The sequence below is a fragment of the Ylistrum balloti genome, unplaced genomic scaffold (assembly GCF_031769215.1).
Source record: "Ylistrum balloti isolate Yb309-2 unplaced genomic scaffold, AGI_CSIRO_Ybal_v1 Utg370892, whole genome shotgun sequence".
In the NCBI taxonomy this organism is placed as follows: Eukaryota; Metazoa; Mollusca; class Bivalvia; order Pectinida; family Pectinidae; genus Ylistrum; species Ylistrum balloti.
In genome coordinates, this window is record NW_026782507.1 from 878340 (window position 1) to 898668 (window position 20329).

Genomic DNA, 20329 nt, shown 5'->3' on the forward strand with positions numbered 1-20329 from the left:
ATCAAAAATCGACATTTTGATTTGTAAACGTCTAATTTACACGGTGTTTGTGATATTTTATTTAAATCTCAACCTTTTGATTCGTGTAAATTTTCATCTTATGATAGCGAGGTGTTACTCTTTCGAATTTCACGTTGAGCGAGCATTATACATACCATTCTATCTATCGTGCTATATACAAAATGTCACTAACACAACGATAAGAGCAGTGTTTTGTGGAAATGCTTGCTGTACACTAATACACGTAGGTTCTTACATGTCTGCATTTTGCACGAGATTTGTAAAACGGTGTCGAATGAATTTTCATGTTCGTAAGCCTGTGGAGAGGTGCATGTGAACTTCAACGAATTTGAACCCGCATAATCCAAATGTTTATCAAACAACACTGAAAGCACTTTTTATGGAATGTCAAGTCATTTCGGCTCGATTTGTAGGCTATAACGCGAGTTGATACCGAGGTCAGTTCATCAATTGACTTGTGACCTTTTCCGTGAGAATAAGCTCTAACCGCGGCGTCAACATCAACGGTTTATATAACAGTGGATATATACATTTGTAAGTTTAAATGGTAGGTTCTTAGATGCAGTTTTATCATAAAGGGTATGTAAAATCACAAACACACGAATAGCACCTCCAGATTTAGTAGTATGTAGTGAAACTGGACAGGGTTGATCGTCGGCGACCAGTTAGCTCGGTAGGTAGAGCATCCGTCTAGATTTCGGAAAGGTCCAATGTTCGAACCCCGGGCTGGCCGCGCATTTTCCCGCTTCTGTTACATTTGGTGTCGTGGCCAAACCTTGTTTCAAACAGTACGTGAATGCTTAACAATGGGATACCCGAACCTGGGTTGTTAGATGCGATGTCTTCGGGGCGAAGACTAAAAATAAGGAGGGAAGAGTGTAGCGGAACTGGATGGGGTCAACCGTCGGCGACAAGTAAGCGTAATAGGTAGAGCATCTGTCTAGAGCTCATCGTCCGCCGAAAGACCGAAAGTTAGTAATATTGGACGTAAAACCCGCTAAAATAAATAAATCTAGAGTTCGGAAGGTCTGCGCATTTTCCCGCTCCTGTCATAAGTATATACACTACAATGTATATCGGATAAAACTTGTCCTTGAAGCTATATCTAAAATTGCAGCGTACTTACAAACGTCAATATCTATTCAGATGAATAAATGATAAATAGTATGGGGATATTGGTCGCCACCATTAGTCCTATTAACTTAGGGTATTGTCCTGGGAAAGCCTTCCATTATATTCCTGTGTTAACCCCTTGTGTTTTGGACGAATATACATTGTGACGAGCACTTATTATTGTTTGGCATCGTGTGTGGAAATTGAATGTACATGTAGTAAAAAAAAAAACCCATCAAAATGCTTGAAAAGTCGGTCGCTGGAACTTTTATCGAAACACGTAATGAGACATTTTGATCCCTTGATAAAATGATATTTTGAACGTCAAATTAAAATATCTTTCCAAGCATTTCATTTACAACGGTTCAAAATAGTGTATACAGTAAATATATATATATATATATATATACATATATACAATTGTGCTTAACTTGCGTCCATTTTATGTAGGCAATGCCTAAATCTATTCGATATATGTATGAAAGAACAGGAAAAATACACATTCCTGTCGAGTGCCCCGACCATGAATCGAACCCTGCTCTCTGGTGTGGTATCCAGTCGGCTCTACCAACTGAGCCAAAGATGCATGCTCCGCATGTCAGTGAAGTGACAGAGACAGTAATTACCACTATGCGCTCCTTTTGTAATTTCTTGCTTTCAGACCGATATAAGGTTTTGCCATCTCCCCTCAACCATCTCTTTAATTGGTTACGGCTACAGGTACTTCGAACCTTTTCATTCCCCGGTGATCTGAGTGTTCAAAACGCTTAGTTTTCGAAGCGTCTGACCGACTCAGTTAGGAAAAAAGAAGATGGAGAATGGCAACAATGTGGAGTTCAGAGCAAATTGTTGCAGATTATGGCGATCTGCAGGTAAATCTACAAGTACTAGAAGTACAGAGTGAAATAAAAACCTCTCTCCGATATTATTAATCTCCTCCCATCCCTATGTCAAAATGCTTTACCATTTTAAACAAAACAAAATCAGCGGCCTTCATCTGTTTATTGACATTTTATCAGTACAGGAGTTCATGTCTGTTATGATCTGTTTTGTGCTGAACTTTGCGTTGTCTTTCATTGATCAATAGAAACAAACTCCTGTGATCACATCCCACGGCCTAGCATTGTAACTTCATCCTGTCAAAACATATACATTTAGTAGCTGAATTTTCAATTCGGAAAAGAAGTGACATCTACATCTTGTCATGATGTATTTTGATGTAATATATCAAATTTGGTGTTTTCTGAAAATGTGATAAACCTTGATGGTAACTGTTTTACCCTGACGTGTTTAGATTGTTCAGTGCTTTTACTTTACCCATTGTTTTCCTGTGTAGTGATCATTTGAACACTTTTGTTATCAACTGCATTTAATTCTGGCACTATATCTTTTTATTAACATTGATCTGAACTGGAGTCAATGAACATCAGAACTACTGCCCTTCAAAAAGTGAGGGAAAAAAGGGCCGACTCCTCAGTCAGCATTCAATGTGTAATTGCAAACAAATTGTTACTTTTCTATCCATGACACATGCAAAAACAGAATGGAAAGTCTGGTATTTTTAAACTGATATTTAAGACATGTTTCAAAGTTCAGTACAAATATCATCATCCATGCTTTAACAATGTACCTACCCATGTTTTAATAGAGATAAGAGCAAGTCCTCAGTCATGTTATTTAACAAGATATTCATCTCCCAAATGTTACGACACATTGATACAAACATAAACCTGACATAATAACACACTTCTGTAGACTTTTTCCTTTTCCAAAATCAGATGTCCTTTTGTAAGATGAAAGCCTTTTCGCATTTGCAAGAAGAAATAACTAATCTTGCAAGACTAAATTCATGTGACTAGAGGAGAAGTGTTTATCATCTAATACCACAGACTAAATATCTGTATTCATATAAATAGGTTCATGCTAACATGTGCAGTTACAAACAGAGTTACAGGGGGTGGAGGGGGGATTTATTTTCAGTGAGTGCATTGACATTAAGAGGCAATGTCCTATGTCCTGTCGTGATGTTAATTCAATAACTTGGAACAAATTTTTAAAAAATGTCGTGTAATGTTGGAATACATTGGGCTATATTTTGTCATATAGTTGGTAGATGTTTAATTCACTGTTTAGTTCTATTGTATCTCACTGTAAAGTAGGAAAAGGTGCTATTCACTTGTGTGTCTTTTGTACAAACTTTAAATATCAACACATTTAAAACACGTTATTTCAAAATGACTTAATACTGGAAATGTATATGTTGACTAATTGGACATCCTGAAATATTTTGATATCTATTTAGGCTGATTTTGATGTTCGTAACCATCTTTGATACTCCAGGGATTACAATCGCTTGTGCTCTCTACACCTCAGAAACATGTCATGGAAAATTTGAAGGTTCCAACTTTTGGACAGGACGAAAAGAATAGCTTAATCTTTTGATGTACATCTAAACAATCCGTGGTCGCATTGTTGTAATTGCTTAGACGTTGGGTGTTGCTCCTTTGTAATCTTCAAAAAGAACGTATAAGCCTGTGATTGGTCTATTTTTTTCTTCTGAAACCAATCAGTTTATTTCGCCTGTCCCTTCAATGACATGTCCAGGGATGCAGAAAGTGAAAGTTATTGTAGTGATGGTTCTGCACTTGCCTTCTGGGTCTCTATACTTAGGCCTGTGATTGCTGACAAGTCATAGTAGGCTAGGAAGATGAAATGGCTGAATAATGCAGTTTAATTCATTATTTGGCATTTAATGTATATCTGTTATTGCCAGATTGGTGCTGATTATTTATACAATTACGTGTGATAAGCTTAATACAATCAAATAACAAATTCCGTATGTTAAACAGTTTCATTTGAATCTTAAATCAGTATCTTGTCATAGGGTTAAAGTTCTAATTTTGTATTTCAGGCAAAGTCTATGGCTGTCGACTGTTTAGGAAAATTGACAGTGATAGCTGGGTAAGTATTCATAAATGAACTGATTTGTGGCAGAATATATATAAATAGAGGCCAAAAAGGAAAGGTTTGTTGCTGATCTTCTATGTAAATGGTATACTGACTTATCAATGAATGGTACAAATTGATTGGACCAGTGTAGAATCAGTTTTAATCACATAGGTACAGTATAAAACTATATTGATATTGAATTTGATAAATGTATCATATATTTGATATTGAATTTGATAAATGTATCATATATTTGATATTGAATTTGATAAATGTATCATATATTTGATATTGATAAATGTATCATATATTTGATATTGATAAATGTATCATATATTTGATATTGAATTTGATAAAGGCCATATATTTGTTGAATTTGAGGAATGCATATATTTGAACCATTTGATAAATGTATCATATAGAGAATTGATAAATGTATCATATATTTGATATTGAATTTAATAAATGTATCATATATTTGATACTGAATTTGATAAATGTACATATATTTGAATTTGATAAATGTATCATATATTTGATATTGAATTTGATAAATGTATCATATATTTGATATTGAATTTGATAAATGTATCATATATTTGATATTGAATTTGATTTATTGTATCATATCCTCATGCATACAAGGCAATTGATACAGACAGTTTGAAGCAATTTTGTATATTTTATAAAACATTGTGTCACAGCTGTGATTCAAAGTCAATATTTACACTCTCACACATGTGTCACAACTGCCAAAACCAGTCCCCCTCACTGTTTTTCCACCTTTGAAATGCCTCCTGTCAATGACAATGATAAGTGATAGTAGTTTTAGAAGAATAAATTGATTTTTGTATTGCACAGCTTTAAAAAAAAATCACACTGTCAGCTATCACATATTAATTTTGTTAAAGATTTTTTCACACTGTTATCACAACTGTAAGTGGAAAGGCACACTTTTGTATCACAGCTTTAAGTGGAAGTGAACCACTGGCCAGGCATCCACGACAGAGCAAGTGGGAGAAATGGGATATAAATTGTGTCCAGTGGAATCCTCATCCCTCACATGCCCACAACTTTGTTACAGCTGTAAGTGAAACCTCCACCCTCACATGCCCACAACTTTGTAACAGCTGTAAGTGAAACCTCCACCCTCACACATCCGCAATTTTGTTACAGCTCTGTTACAGTTGTAAGTCAAACACTTTCCCCTCCTATGCTCACAACCCTGTTATAGCTGTAAGTGAAACACTTTCCTCTTATATGCCCAAAACATTGTGTCACAGCTGTGAAGGAACTATACACCTCACACATGCTCACATGCCAAAACCAGTGTCACTGTTACAAATAAAAGATTCACACTGTCAGCTATCACAGCTTTAAGTGGAAGATTCACACTGTCAGCTATCACAGCTTTAAGTGGAAGATTCACACTGTCAGCTATCACAGCTTTAAGTGGAAGATTCACACTCTCAGCTGTCACAACTTTAAGTGGAAGATTCACACTCTCAGCTGTCACAACTTTGAGTGGAAGATTCACACTGTCAGCTATCACAACTGTAAGTGGAAGATTCACAATCTCAGTGTTGTACCTGTCAGCAGAAGGTTCACAACCCCAGCCACAAACATGATGGTTTCAATTTTATTGGTACTACAGATGCCCATTATTTGTTAAATGTATTTCCATTGAGTGATGTTGTAGTCAGATATACCTTTATTTACAGCTTGCTTGTGATAGCACAGTTCTGTTTGTATATGTTATAGTGCCATGAGCGACTAGACCTGTTTGCTTGGAAGGATGGTGTCTGTACAAACCAGTGTATGATGAAGGGTCACTCCAGGACAGTCAGGTAGGATTCATAGTCACTATACACAACAAGGAATGTTTGGTAACATTGAGGGTCACTCCAGGACTGTCAGGTAAGATTCACAGTCCATCCACTACCAGGAATGTTTGGTAACATTTAGGGTCACTCCAGGACTGTCAGGTAACATTGAGGGTCACTCAAGGACAGTCAGGTAGGATTCATAGTCACTATACACAACAAGGAATGTTTGGTAACATTGAGGGTCACTCCAGGACTGTCAGGTAAGATTCACAGTCCATCCACTACAAGGAATGTTTGGTAACATTGAGGGTCACTCCAGGACTGTCAGGTAAGATTCACAGTCCATCCACTACCAGGAATGTTTGGTAACATTTAGGGTCACTCCAGGACTGTCAGGTAAAATTCACAGTCCATCCACTACAAGGAATGTTTGGTAACATTGAGGGTCACACCAGGACTGTCAGGTAAGATTCATAGTCACTACACAACAAGGAATGTTTGGTAACATGGAGGGTCACTCCAGGACAGTCAGGTAGGATTCATAGTCACTATACAACAAGGAATGTTTGGTAACATTGCGGGTCACTCCAGGACTGTCAGGTAAGATTCATAGTCACTACACAACAAGGAATGTTTGGTAACATTGAGGGTCACTCCAGAACTGTCAGGTAAGTTTCACAGTCCATCCACTACAAGGAATGTTTGGTAACATTGAGGGTCACTCCAGGACAGTCAGGTAAGTTTCACAGTCCATCCACTACAAGGAATGTTTGGTAACATTGAGGGTCACTCCAGGACTGTCAGGTAAGATTCATAGTCACTACACAACAAGGAATGTTTGGTAACATTGAGGGTCACTCCAGAACTGTCAGGTAAGTTTCACAGTCCATCCACTACAAGGAATGTTTGGTAACATTGAGGGTCATTCCAGCACAGTCAGGTAAGTGTAAGTATCACTTCATGACCAGACTCGAAGGATAATTATAATGTAAATCCAGGACTTTTTATTAGATTAAGTATCAATCCATGGTCAGGACAGTAATATATGAGATACAGTAAATGGCTTACATTGTAAAAGGTTTTTATTGCCATTAACAGGTTTGAATAATGAAATATAAAAAAATCAGTGATTTTTAGTTCAATTTTAAATGTTTTTAGAAGTTCCAGGTACTGTAAAAGACATTATTTCGATGACTCAAATTTTTGTGATTCTGCCAAAACTTGTGTACTTAAAAGGATGTATTTGGATGGTCAGAATGCACAGTGGTAACACACTCTCCTTTCACCTAGGGATTTGATTTTTTTAGATGGACATGAAAAGGTATTGGGTCACCTGTCTGACCACATGGGTTTTCCTTGGGTATCCCGGTATCCTTCCACATTAACACCCCACACGTACTTACATCCGGGCCAGCAACAGGGATTTATATTATCTGAAATCTTGTTTCATAATTATTGTAAAAGAAATAAAACTTCTTAAAAGGGATGAATTTTAAGGAGAAATTACTTATCAATGATTACTTATTTATCAGTTCTATATTCAATACATCACTCCTTCTGCAGTTTGATTCCATCCTTAAAAATAATAAAAAATAGAACCACCCTAAACAGTGTATTAAATATGCAAATATCTCAATAAATTACTTTACTTTTGAGGTCAGTGACACGGAGGTAAACTTCTTGGATACCACAATCTACAGGCTACCAGATGGGCGCCTGGGAAGTAAACTATACAATAAACCAACAAACGCGTTCCTATATTTTTGTTACATAGAGTTAACATCATATGCTATAGTGAACGAACTTTGAATTGTTACGTCACAATAGCACATGTACTATTTATAATTTTGAGGGAGCCGCATTTTATGTACCTTAGGGGGATAAAAATTCATGTTGTTGTCCTGAAGAAGCCCGGGAGGGCGAAACCGGTAGACGGTATAATAAATCCTAGTAACTACCACTCCGCAGACTGTTGTGATTGATTCTTATAGTCTCAATAAATTACTGATATATTTGTATTTGTTCTGGTTTTCAGTGACATTGACTGGTCCCCGTTTGATGTGAATGTAATAGCTTCCTGTTCTGTTGATACCTTCACACATCTTTGGGATGTACGGTAAGTAAATTATCACCCACTGGATGGTGTGCATTATCTCTATGATGTTATATATGGTTAATCAGAAACGCTTTGTATGTTGAGTTGAATGGAGTCCTAGTGTAACTAGCTTTTTATAAGACAACTAACCTTAAGGGTTCGTCTGAAATCCAAGATAGCAGCAATGCCTGCCATTTTGAAAAACATATTTTCAACTTCTCCAGTTCCAATGATGCCATTGAGCTTATAATTGGAAAACAGTTTTCTTAGAAAGATTTCATTAGAAGTAGAAAAAATAACCCTTCTCCCTGTTGAACGTTTTTGTAGTCAGATCACCGTTAAGGCCCGTGGACCTCTTGTTTTAGATTATGTTATAAAATTTCATTTTAAAGCATTGACTTGTCCTGTTGATGTTCATAGATTTATTTAAAGCAATAATACTACACCTGTATATTTGAATTTGATGAAAGAAATAAAAATTATTTCATTGATCGTAATTTCAGAGAACCTAGAAAACCGCAGTCATCTTTTCAGACAGTTGGTAAGTAATCATGTATGTATATCCATATTGGTGCTGAGAAAAAAATACATATTTGTCTGTACTGTGAAGAAGGGTATGTTTATATTCGGACATGGACAATACATTGGTGAACTTATGAATCAAGATACACATTATGCATGATAACAGCACAGATCCAAATTAAAATCTACCATACCCGTGTAAATTATTGGTCTTGTTCTAGATTTTTTGCTGAAAAAAAAAATTTACAAAACATAGAAACAGCTAATTAAATAGAAATATTGAAAAATATAAGTGAAACTAGTTTCCAGGAATAGAGACACAAGTAAAAGTGAAACGGGCTGTGTGATTGGTTAGCTTTTGTGCAGAAGGCCAATCAGATAGTGTTTTACAATAGGTCATTTGCATGGCAGACAAACCTTAAAGGGTTCATGTGATTTTGCCACCTGGGAGCCTGTTCACCAGAGAAGATGAAACCTGATGGACATATAAAAAGGGTTATCTTTTATTGATACTTTTGAGTATAAATTCAAACAGAACTATAGTGGGGAATGAACTATGTAATGTGGTATATATCAGAGAGTGCAATCATCGTATCTTCCCAGTGTTAATGTATCTACATGAGAGTCATGATAAATGTCAGTAAATACAAAATCTGTTGTTTGAAGATCACTGCACAAGAGGTTCTGTGGTTTTGCTGTAGGCATCCAATGTGTTACTCATTGAAGTAGCCATCTGTGAATTGCTGTCCTGAGACAGTAGGGGGTATTACTGTGCATTATTGTTAGTAGGTGTCTATTACTTTACTGAGACAGTACATGGGCATTTTGCATGCTGAGACACTAAGCAGGTATTGCTGTGGTGATAGAGTAGGTTGGTATTGCTAAAGTGAGACAGGAGGTTGGTATTCCAATAGTGAGACAGGAGGTTGGTATTACTATAGTGAGACAGGAGGTTGGTATTGCTATAGTGAGACAGGAGGTTTGTATTACTATAGTGAGACGGAGGTTGGTATTGCAATAGTGAGACAGGAGGTTGGTATTGCTATATTGAGACAGGAGAGTGGTATTGCTACAGTGAGACAAGAGGTTGGTATTGCTATAGTGAGACAGGAGGTTGGTATTGCTATAGTGAGACAGGAGGTTGCTATTACTATAGTGAGACAGGAGGTTGGTATTTCTAGAGTGAGACAGGAAGTTGGTATTACTATAGTGAGACAGGAGGTTGGTATTGCTATAGTGAGACAGGAGGTTGGTATTGCTAGAGTGAGACAGGAGGTTGGTATTGCTATAGTGAGACAGGAGGTTTGTATTGCTATAGTGAGACAGGAGGTTGGTATTGCTAGAGTGAGACAGGAGGTTAGTATTGCTATAGTGAGACAGGAGGTTGGTATTGCTATAGTAAGACAGGAGGTTGGTATTGCTATAGTGAGACAGGAGGTTGCTATTACTATAGTGAGACAGGAGGTTGGTATTTCTAGAGTGAGACAGGAAGTTGGTATTACTATAGTGAGACAGGAGGTTGGGTATAGTGAGACAGGAGGTTGGTATTGCTAGAGTGAGACAGGAGGTTGGTATTGCAATAGTGAGACAGGAGGTTGGTATTTCTATAGTGAGACAGGAGGTTGGTATTGCTAGAGTGAGACAGGAGGTTAGTATTGCTATAGTGAGACAGGAGGTTGGTATTGCTATAGTGAGACAGGAGGTTGTTATTGCTATAGTGAGACAGGAGGTTGGTATTGCTATAGTGAGACAGGAGGTTGGTATTACTATAGTGAGACAGGAGGTTGTTATTGCTATAGTGAGACAGGAGGTTGGTATTACTATAGTGAGACAGGAGGTTGTTATTGCTATAGTGAGACAGGAGGTTGGTATTGCTAGAGTGAGACAGGAGGTTGGTATTGCTATAGTGAGACAGGAGGTTGGTATTGCTAGAGTAAGACAGGAGGATGGTATTGCTATAGTGAGACAGGAGGTTTGTATTGCTATAGTGAGACAGGAGGTTGGTATTGCTAGAGTGAGACAGGAGGTTGGTATAACTATAGTGAGACAGGAGGTTGGTATTGCTAGAGTAAGACAGGAGGATGGTATTGCTATAGTGAGACAGGAGGTTGGTATTGCTATAGTGAGACAGGAGGTTGGTATTGCTAGAGTGAGACAGGAGCTGGGTATTACTGTAGTGAGACAGGAGGTTGGAATCGCTGTGCTGAGAGATAGTGTGAACATATACTAAACAAAAAAAGAAAGGTAACACTACTTTATTCTGTGATTAATTAATTAACCCCTTCATAAATCCTTACTAATCATGTACGAATAAAGTAATTGATCAATTCTGATAAAACTGCAGTCATGGTTCATTATAAAACTTTGCGTTCAGTTGATTTTATTCGACTGTAAAGGACATTGGGGTCAATTTCAAAGATAACACCATTGATAATGGGTATGGCCACCGTTTGCGAAGTAAACAGCATTGCAGCATCGTCGCATGGAACTCGTAAACCGGCGGATAATTCGAGGAGAGATGTTGTTCCATTCAGCGATCAAGGCTTGGACCAGCTCCTGCAAGTTTGACGGCTGATTTTGACGTTCTCTCATGCGTCGCCGAAAAACGTCCCAGACATTCTCAATCGGTGACAAATCAGGTGATTTAGATGGCCAATCTAACACCTGTACGTCATTCTGCTACAAGAAAGTTCTTCTGACGCGACTGGTGTGCGCTGGTGTGTTATCCTGTTGAAAAATGGCGCCAACGCCATGGCGTCTTAAGAATGGCAGAACCACTGGTCTTAAAATTTCGTCCCGATATCGAATGCCAGTTAAATTGCCATTTAACACAACAAGCCTGGTACGGGTCCCACCACAAATACCACCCCAAACCATTACACTTCCGCCGCCAAAGCATTCCTGTTCTGCGACTCAGCAGTTCGCAAAACGCTCCCCTCGTCGCCTCCACACTCTGCGCCTTCCGTCATCGTGTTGCAGACAAAACCTGGACTCATCTGGAAACAGAACATTGTTCCATTGTCGTAAGGCCCAACGACGGTGAACACGGGTCCAGTTATGCCGATTATTACGGTGACGTTGCAACAAATTGGGTCCAGTGTAGGGACGCCGCGCTTTCAATTGGTTGGCCCTCAACCTGTTGCGGACTGTTTGGGGAGACGCACGACGCCCAAACAATGTCCTTGTAGTCTCTACTGCGGTTACGAATCGATTGCGTAAGTGTATCAATCGTATACAACGGTCATCCCTGGTGGTCGTTTTACGGGGTCGACCGCTTCGGGGACGATTGGATGTTGACCCAGTTTGGTTTAAACGACTTACCAACTGGCAAATTGTCTTAACACTGCAACCAAAATGCCGCACAACTCCACGGCGAGACTCCCCAGCCTGGATCATGCCTACAGCCCTTTCTCTTTGTACTTGTGACAGCCGGGGCATAATGATAAAGTTGATAGATAGCAAGATTCGGTGATTTCTAAGTCCTAAGGATCTGAGTAACAGTTGTCAGTTTGAATGTTTATGAAATTCAAGTGAAGATACAAGTTAGTCGCAGAAAACCTCGTGCAGCTCTTTCGCTAATACAGACTTTCACACTTGAATGATTTTGGTAACCCCCTTGGATTTTGTAATGTAAAACATTACCATTTTCTAATATTGCATAAACGTCATTTTGTTTTCACTCATTTACAGGTATTCGCCAAGGAAACATGTTAGCTTTCTTTTTTTGTTGAGTATATATAAAGCCCTTAAGATCATTGATATTTGATGTTGTTTCTCATTGAACTGTACATACAGGATAACGTCTTGTTTGATTTTGTACTTACCTTCACTTTTCATTCCACAGCTGGGGCCTCACAAGTTATGTGGAATAAAATCCAGACCAATCAGTTTGCCACAACACATGAAGGTGATGTTCGTCTCTGGGACCCACGGGTATGTTGATTCAATACTGTGAAAAAACGTTAGAGATATATGTTGCTTTAAACATGTATAATGGCAAAATCAACTGGTAGCAATTAGGAAGTTAAACAAGTCTTACTGCTGTGGTATTTACAGAAAATGATATTTCACATTGTATCAGTATGAACAAACCAAAGGTAACAATATTTAAATTTATAGGAAGTTTTGTATTTAGTGAAAAAGAACAGTTTTGTTTTTTGAACCATCTACAAGTTGATAACTATTTGTGAAAGCGAATATTTGGAGTATCAAAACCCTACAGTTACTTGAATTCATTTGACATGTTAATTGTCAAATATTTGTCAAAATGTAAAGTATCCACAAATGTTTTTTATCTTTGTAGAATATATGTATTTTGTACAAACCTGACATTGGCTTGGGGGGAAAAAAAGAAATCAAAGAAGATGAAACCCAGTTTGATCCTTATAATGCTACTAGAAAATGTCATGGTTATGAAATAGTAAATAATTGTATTATTTTGTCTCGATTTGCTCCTAGGGTATAAACCATACACATTCCAGCATTCAGTAATCATATTTAGCTCATAAAGCATAAAGTGTCTGTGTGCTTGTGATATGATAAAGGTTCCATCCTCGGTCCTTTGCTGTCTGTCAAATTTTACTTTAAGAAAACTCTATGGAACTGGATAGTGATGTTTTGGCAAAATACCCCTGGGATAAAGAACTAGACAGTTTTCTCATGTTTCCTCATATAAATGATATAGGCCTATATTTAAGGCTACAGGGGTCAATAAAACTTCGAGAAGACCATGTGTATCGATATTTGGCTGAAGTTTCATCATGCATTGTATCAATGACTTTCAGCTATTTTAAAGGTCAGATATGTTAAAACATTCAGGAAACATGTTATAAATTTCCAGAAACCTCCACAATACTGGTATTGTGCCAGAAAATATCTTTGTTATGAAGGCTTCATGGGTCAAATATGTTAAAAGCTTTTTGCAAAATCTTTTTTTCAATTTCAAGAAGACCCAGAGTCCTGTATTTGGCCAGTAGGTACCTGGGATGGAGCCCTATAAATATTCACCTAGATGTTTGTGTTAATGTCAGAAGATTCAGATATGTGAGAATATTTTGAGATTCTTTTTCTCAAGTGATGTCAGTGTACTGATGTTTTATCATATAATTAAACTTCTCAAATAATCAAGATTGTGGGAGGAGGTGGGGGAGGGGTTGTTCAAATATGATCAAAAATATTCTCATGTTTCAAAAGTCATAGGGCCTGATAATTTGCAAGCAGGATGGAAGTCTACAGAATTTCCTTAAAAAATGACTTCCAGGTTCACAAGGGTAAGATTTTGTTTTTAAAAACATCCACTATTGGAAACCCGAAGTATCAAGAGCAACCATTCCATGTTACGTTATAGATACTGTATTCATTTGTGAGTTACATTGGTACTTTAACAAAAGATTATCAAGCAAATGATGGTTATTTGGACATCATTATCTATGTGAGGGAGTGATACAGGCCCTCTGACCCTGTTGTTTCTGTCATTGTAAGATGGTCCTTATCTAACTTGTTACTTCTGTTCAACGATCGGCACATTTCTCACTTTCAGAAAGGGAACTCTCCGCTGACTTACATAGCAGCTCACTTGTCGAAGATCCATGGTCTTGACTGGAGTCCACACAATGAAAATTGTCTGGCCACTGCAAGCCAGGATGGCTCTGTCAAGGTACAGTATAACATCACATGTTCATTAGTACCTGTGTTGTATGCTTTTGGTGTTTGTGTGTTTGCCTGTTACAAGGCCAGTCTAACACATAAAGCATGTTATGTTGAGTGCACGTGTACTTGAATGTTTCTACGGACTTTTTCAAGTGAATTTGATACCTGGAAAAAAGTTTGCCAGAGGGATTGAGAATATTAATTCTCCCAAAGTACATTGAAAACGACAAATATACATGGTAAATAGTATGTAACCTTTGACCTGACTATGAGTGTGATAGCCCTTTACTCAACCCAGCAAATAGCTGGTGTGGAATGTTCAACATCTCAGAATAAGATGTTTATCCTACTTGACTGTGAAAAGTACCAAATAGAATTGGGTTTCTGACAATCATATTAAATATTGACAAGTGATAGAAGTTTCTTTTTCAGACTCTGTGTTATTTTATCATTTGAATTTTGTATAAGAATGTATAGACAAAATTACAGTAATGTGCTCATGTAGGTAATATACATCCTAGTGGATGGGGCTATGTTACATGAAGCAGAGAAAAACAATATTATTGGAGGCAGAATGGCAAGTTAAATACTGATTTGTCATTCATGAAAAAATTGAAGATATAATAGAATATGTTTTTGTAAAACAGTTTTTGACGGATATCACTGCCGCTAAATACACTGAAATCACCATGTAATGGTTTCCTTTACAGTTCTGGGATGTTACCAATTTCCGACAGGCTAAAGGTTCCATGTCTGCCGGATGTCCAGTGTGGAGAGCACGGTACACGGTAAGTTAGACAATAAAGACATACAAGATTAATAGACATTTTCTAGTTATCTGAACAATTTTAATTGATGTGGTATTTGGCCACCATTATTGTGTCTATGAGAAAATGGCTGTAACTCTTGAGGTGTCTGTTTGATTTACTGGCTATCTCTGATTAATACTCAGGTAAATCCAAATCAGTTATCAAGGCACACAACAGAGGCTCCTGATTGGTCAAATATAAAGATGGTCGGATTTCCCTGAATCTTTGTTTTTACTGGATCCAGTCAGTTAAATATTCCAGGAAATCCGTTGCCATGGTTAATAAGAAAAGTACTTTTAGAGGATCAGTGGTCTTGAGATGATGCATCTCCACTTGTAGTAGTAGTTTCCACTTGATGACTTGGAAGGTATACAGTCAGTTTTTACTGACCTGTTTCAGTGTCCTAGTACATTATTGTAGATATTTAGCATCATATCTTTCATCATTCCTGATTTGTCTACACTTTGGAATAATTGTGTGGTGGATTCTCTTGTCTCACCTATTTTTTCACTTGAGCAGTTTTTGGTATGCACTGTACTTGGTCAATTGTGATTATCATTTGTAGAAGATTCTGTAGAAAGTAGTACAGCACATGTACTAAAATGTTTTATTTAAGAACTGTCAGGCTTGCATCACTCTATAGAGTAATAACATTTTGTTTATTTTGCTCACTGATAAGTTAATTTTTTTAAGAATAGGTAATTAGTGAATATTTTTAAGACTTGATGACGTGGTGTCCCATCCATGTTCCATTTTGAATCAATGTTATATCTTAAGAATCTCTCAACAGATTTGGTTCAGATTTACTCAATAGTACCATAACATAAGTTCTACATTTTTTGTATCAAAGTGGTCAAGGCTGAAAGGTCAAAGGTCACATTTGACAACTTCTATAAATTCATGAATGATATGCATGCCATTGGGTCATGAGTATCTTACAGATGTTTCTGATAACAGTTGACAGTGCTCATGAGGTGTTAGACTTTTAATATGTTCTTTGTTCTCTCTCAATTTCAGCCATTCGGCCATGGGTTAGTCAGTGTAGCTGTGCCACAGATTAGAAGGGGAGACAATTCTCTGTATCTTTGGACCATTGAAGACAATGTCCAACTTGTACACCAGTTCATGGGCCATCGGGATGCAATTTTGGAATTCCAATGGCGGAAGCAGACAGAAGAGGATCGTGACTTTCAGCTAGTCACTTGGGCCCGGGACCAAACCCTTCGTGTATGGAAGGTAGACCTACAACATCAGAAGGTTAGTAAGAACATCTGTTACTCTTCTAAAATTCTAAAAGGAGTTGTGATTATTTTTACCTCACCTGGCTAAAAGGGCAAAATGGCCTTAGGAGCGATAGTGGCAGGGCCCAATAGTGGAAACAGAGTAATTTCCTTAAAAATCCTAATTTTCTTATAGAAATGATAGGATTTTGTACAAATTTTGTCAGAAGTGTTCTTGCGTGTAGTGGAATCAATCTCGTACAGACGTTAGGTCATGGCCCCTCGAGAGAAGGAAGCATGGGGCCCAATAAGGGAAATAGAGTAAATTCTTAAAATTCCTACTCCACCTGTAGGAATGATTGGATTTTGTCCAAATTTTTTTCTGACACATTTTTTGGTCAAGAGGAATCAAGGTTTTTTTTATAAATAATGGGTCTTGGCCTCGGGGCGGGGCGGGGTGGGGCGGGATATTAGAAAAGGTAAAAATTTTCAAAAATCCTACTTATTTTGTAGGAATGATTGGATTTTGCACAAATTTCATCTGAAGCATCCTTGGTTGAAGTGCAATCAATCTTGTATAGGTGTTAGGTCTTGGCCCTTTAGGTGAAGGAGGGACATGGCTTAATAGGGGAAATATAGTAAGTTCCTCCTGTAGAAATGATATGGTCTGAACTATAAATGGTTTGACTGACCCCTCTGAAGACAGAGGGTTGGGGTCCAATAGGAAAGTAGATAGGTTTTGTGTTGTGTGCTTGGATATTTAGAATTCCTTTTCATGTAGTTTGAATGAAGCAATTTCAACCAAGCAAAGCCAGGTGAGTGATTCAGGCCCTATTAGGCCTCTTGTTATTAAGGATTCAGATTTGCATGGTTTTACCCAAATCTTGAGAAAAAAGGGTGTTTTTTTTATTGGAGTCATGGAATGGGCTGTTGTTTTATTCATTTATTACATTTCTAGGTGCTGATCTTTCTCAGTCTGGTTCCAACCTCAAAAATGGCAAAGATCTCTCTTGCTATAAAACGTTAGGTTAATTTGGTGTATTCAAAAAATTCTAAAACATAGTTTAGTTTGGTGTGTTAAAAATTCTAAAACATCTTTTTAATTTGGTGTGTTAAAAATAGGATTTTATTCACTTAGAACACTTTGTCACCCATAGATCATAAATACATGTGATCAGTGTTGCAGCATTTTCTGAACTTGTTAACGGAGTACATAGGTACTTGGGCACATTACACGCCCTTTGCTGACTTCCTGGTGATAAAAATTGTGCAGACATGATATTGGCATGTTACGATTTGTGTTGTATAGTTGTGTGGTCATGATGTTGGAGACTTGCCAGACGGTGAAGACCTAGGTGCTCTATCCCTGGTCAGTAGTACAAATAGCTATGAGGTTGAAGAGGGAGAAGGAGGGGAGACAACTCGTCAACCATCAGGCAGCCCAGACAGTATCACAGCACAGCAGCCACGTACTCTAAAACAAGAGTTTTCATTGGTTAATGTTGAGATACCAAATATTGTTGTTGAAGAGGTATGTACATTCTAAGACAAGGATTTTCATTGGTTTAAGTGGAGAAAGACAATGATACCCCATCCGAATGAAATTTTCATGTTAATATTGGAAAGAAAACCAGAAAAAATGTTGTGATAATTATTCCAAAGGAATTGGTTGTTGATTAACAGGAAAAATAACATGGTATCGAAGAAAATCTAATTAGTAGTGATAGGATCAGGGCTCTCGATCTGCCAGATTTGGGACCGATATTTGGCCCATTCCCAATGCAAAATAGTATCTTTTTTCCCAATTTAGACCCCAAGTTTTTCCAATTCTAAGGGCCCAGGGCCCCAGTCCCAAAATGGGGTGTGAAAGCCCTGAGGATGATGTAGGATTTATTCTTTTTCACAGTTGAACCCTACCACCCGGACATGTATAGTGTTAGCAATAGCCAACAACCATAATGTACGTCTGAAGCTCGTGTTCCCGGACAACTACCCCAACAACGACATGCCTAGTCTGGATATCCTATTCGCCACCATCAAAAACAAAGTACAACAGCGCCTTCATCTGGTCTGTATTCATGCTCTTTTACATCAGTTAACATCTTCAGTATAGTCTCTGCCTTTTTATCCATTACGGAGCAAGAAATAGCCATTGTGATTTCATTTTAAAATTTTTTTTCCATTGAAATGACAACTCAGGATTCAGTCAACCAAACTGGTATTGACTAATTTGGTTCTCACATTTAATATAAAGGCATTGATATGAGAAAAAAATTTGAAAATATTTATCACGTAACTGATAAATCCTGTTGCTGTATTAAAGACAATAAAATTGACAGCAGGTTAGTTAGAGTTAGAAGAGTAATATTACACAGCACTATACACTCATATTCATTGTTAAAAGTATATCCTTACCAATTACCCTTAATGTAGTGTAACATCTTCATTTAGATTTTTAATGAAACAATAATTTACAACGTTGATATAAGATATTTACAAGTTTTACTTTTTCCTTAAACATTTTACATTATTTTTAACATTTTTTGTGCAAAATTGTCTTGAATGTATATGTAAACTGAAACATGATTGAGAAGATTACTGACTTTTACTTGCATGCTTATTAAGTTTATCACTGTTGCTATGGTTACAGGGCCTGACAGATATCTGTCTGAAGCATGTTACCAGGAACACTAACTGTCTGGAGCCGGTCCTCAGACAGCTGGCCACCTCCCTCGAGAAACTTACGGTGAGTTGTTATATATGTCAATAAATTGTTGATATGTGTCTCATACCCAGGACAGGTGTATCCAAACTTTTATCAGTGTGAGATTTCTGTTTCTTGTACCCTGGACAGGTGTATCCACACTTTCATCAGTGTGAGATTTCTGTTTCTTGTACCCTGGACAGGTGTATCCACACTTTCATCAGTGTGAGATTTCTGTTTCTTGTACCCTGGACAGGTGTATCCACACTTTCATCAGTGTGAGACACTTTCATCAGTGTGAGATTTCTTTTTCTTGTACCCTGGACAGGTGTATCCACACTTTCATCAGTGTGAGATTTCTTTTTCTTGTACCCTGGACAGGTGTATCCACACTTTCATCAGTGTGAGATTTCTTTTTCTTGTACCCTGGACAGGTGTATCCACACTTTCATCAGTGTGAGATTTCTGTTTCTTGTACCCAGGACAGGTGTATACACACTTTTATCAGTGTGAGATTTCTGTTTCTTGTACCCAGGACAGGTGTATCCACACTTTTATCAGTGTGAGATTTCTGTTTCTTGTACCCAGGACAGGTGTATCCACACTTTCATCAGTGTGAGATTTCTTTTTCTTGTACCCTGGACAGGTGTATCAACACTTTCATCAGTGTGAGATTTCTTTTTCTTGTACCCTGGACAGGTGTATCCACACTTTCATCAGTGTGAGATTTCTTTTTCTCGTACCCTGGACAGGTGTATCCACACTTTTATCAGTGTGAGATTTCTTTTTCTTAGCTTAGGGTAGAGATTGTAGGATTTCCTTGTCATTAGAATGGCTTGATTTCATAGTATAGAATTTAATAACATCATGTTTGGAATATTATGCATTGAGTTAGCAGGAATAAAAGAAAAACTTATCAGTTACTTCTATGTGAGTACAGAAATTTTTTAATCGACTTGAAATTGAACTATTGAACAGCAAAGAATCTTTGCTTACATAGAAAAACCATGTCATTATTAATGTAATGTTTATGAAGACAAAATGTAAAGTGTTTTCTGTCTAAATTATATAGCTTATGTGACTAGATTTACAGGATCTTTCCTTAGCTGGAGGGTAGGAAGATATTTCTCCGTCAAAACCTCCAGCTAGGGATTATAACCATGGTCATTTGCATTTGAGGCCCAGATGACAATTGTCAATGACCACAACTGACCTCGACATGTCATAAAAGTGACGTCATTAACAATTACATGACCCTGAAATGTCACTTCCTGTGTGTGCAGGCTGACTTGCCAAGGTAAGATAGAGATTTCTCCCACCTCAGCCCATGTAGGATAGACATGTCCCATGTGGAACACCCATGGAGAATAAATCTATCCCACATGACTGCACTCGGTGACCTCAGTCGGCTATCACAACTT

At 37.6% G+C, this 20329-nt stretch overlaps 1 protein-coding gene across 1 annotated transcript in view; it reads left to right on the plus strand.

The window, feature by feature from the left end:
• Positions 1-1942: 1942 nt before the first annotated feature.
• The window catches only part of LOC132559313 (GATOR complex protein WDR59-like), a 51444-nt gene continuing 33057 nt past the window's right edge, over positions 1943-20329 (plus strand). Inside the window, exons 1-13 of the mRNA XM_060223923.1 lie at positions 1943-2006; positions 4046-4095; positions 5025-5169; positions 5845-5930; positions 7945-8025; positions 8508-8545; positions 12371-12459; positions 14066-14182; positions 14886-14963; positions 16002-16241; positions 17514-17735; positions 18111-18272; positions 18855-18950. Coding sequence (XP_060079906.1) covers positions 1953-2006; positions 4046-4095; positions 5025-5169; positions 5845-5930; positions 7945-8025; positions 8508-8545; positions 12371-12459; positions 14066-14182; positions 14886-14963; positions 16002-16241; positions 17514-17735; positions 18111-18272; positions 18855-18950 — 1458 coding nt within the window. The 5' untranslated portion in view covers positions 1943-1952. The remainder of the gene's footprint in view (positions 2007-4045; positions 4096-5024; positions 5170-5844; positions 5931-7944; positions 8026-8507; positions 8546-12370; positions 12460-14065; positions 14183-14885; positions 14964-16001; positions 16242-17513; positions 17736-18110; positions 18273-18854; positions 18951-20329) is intronic.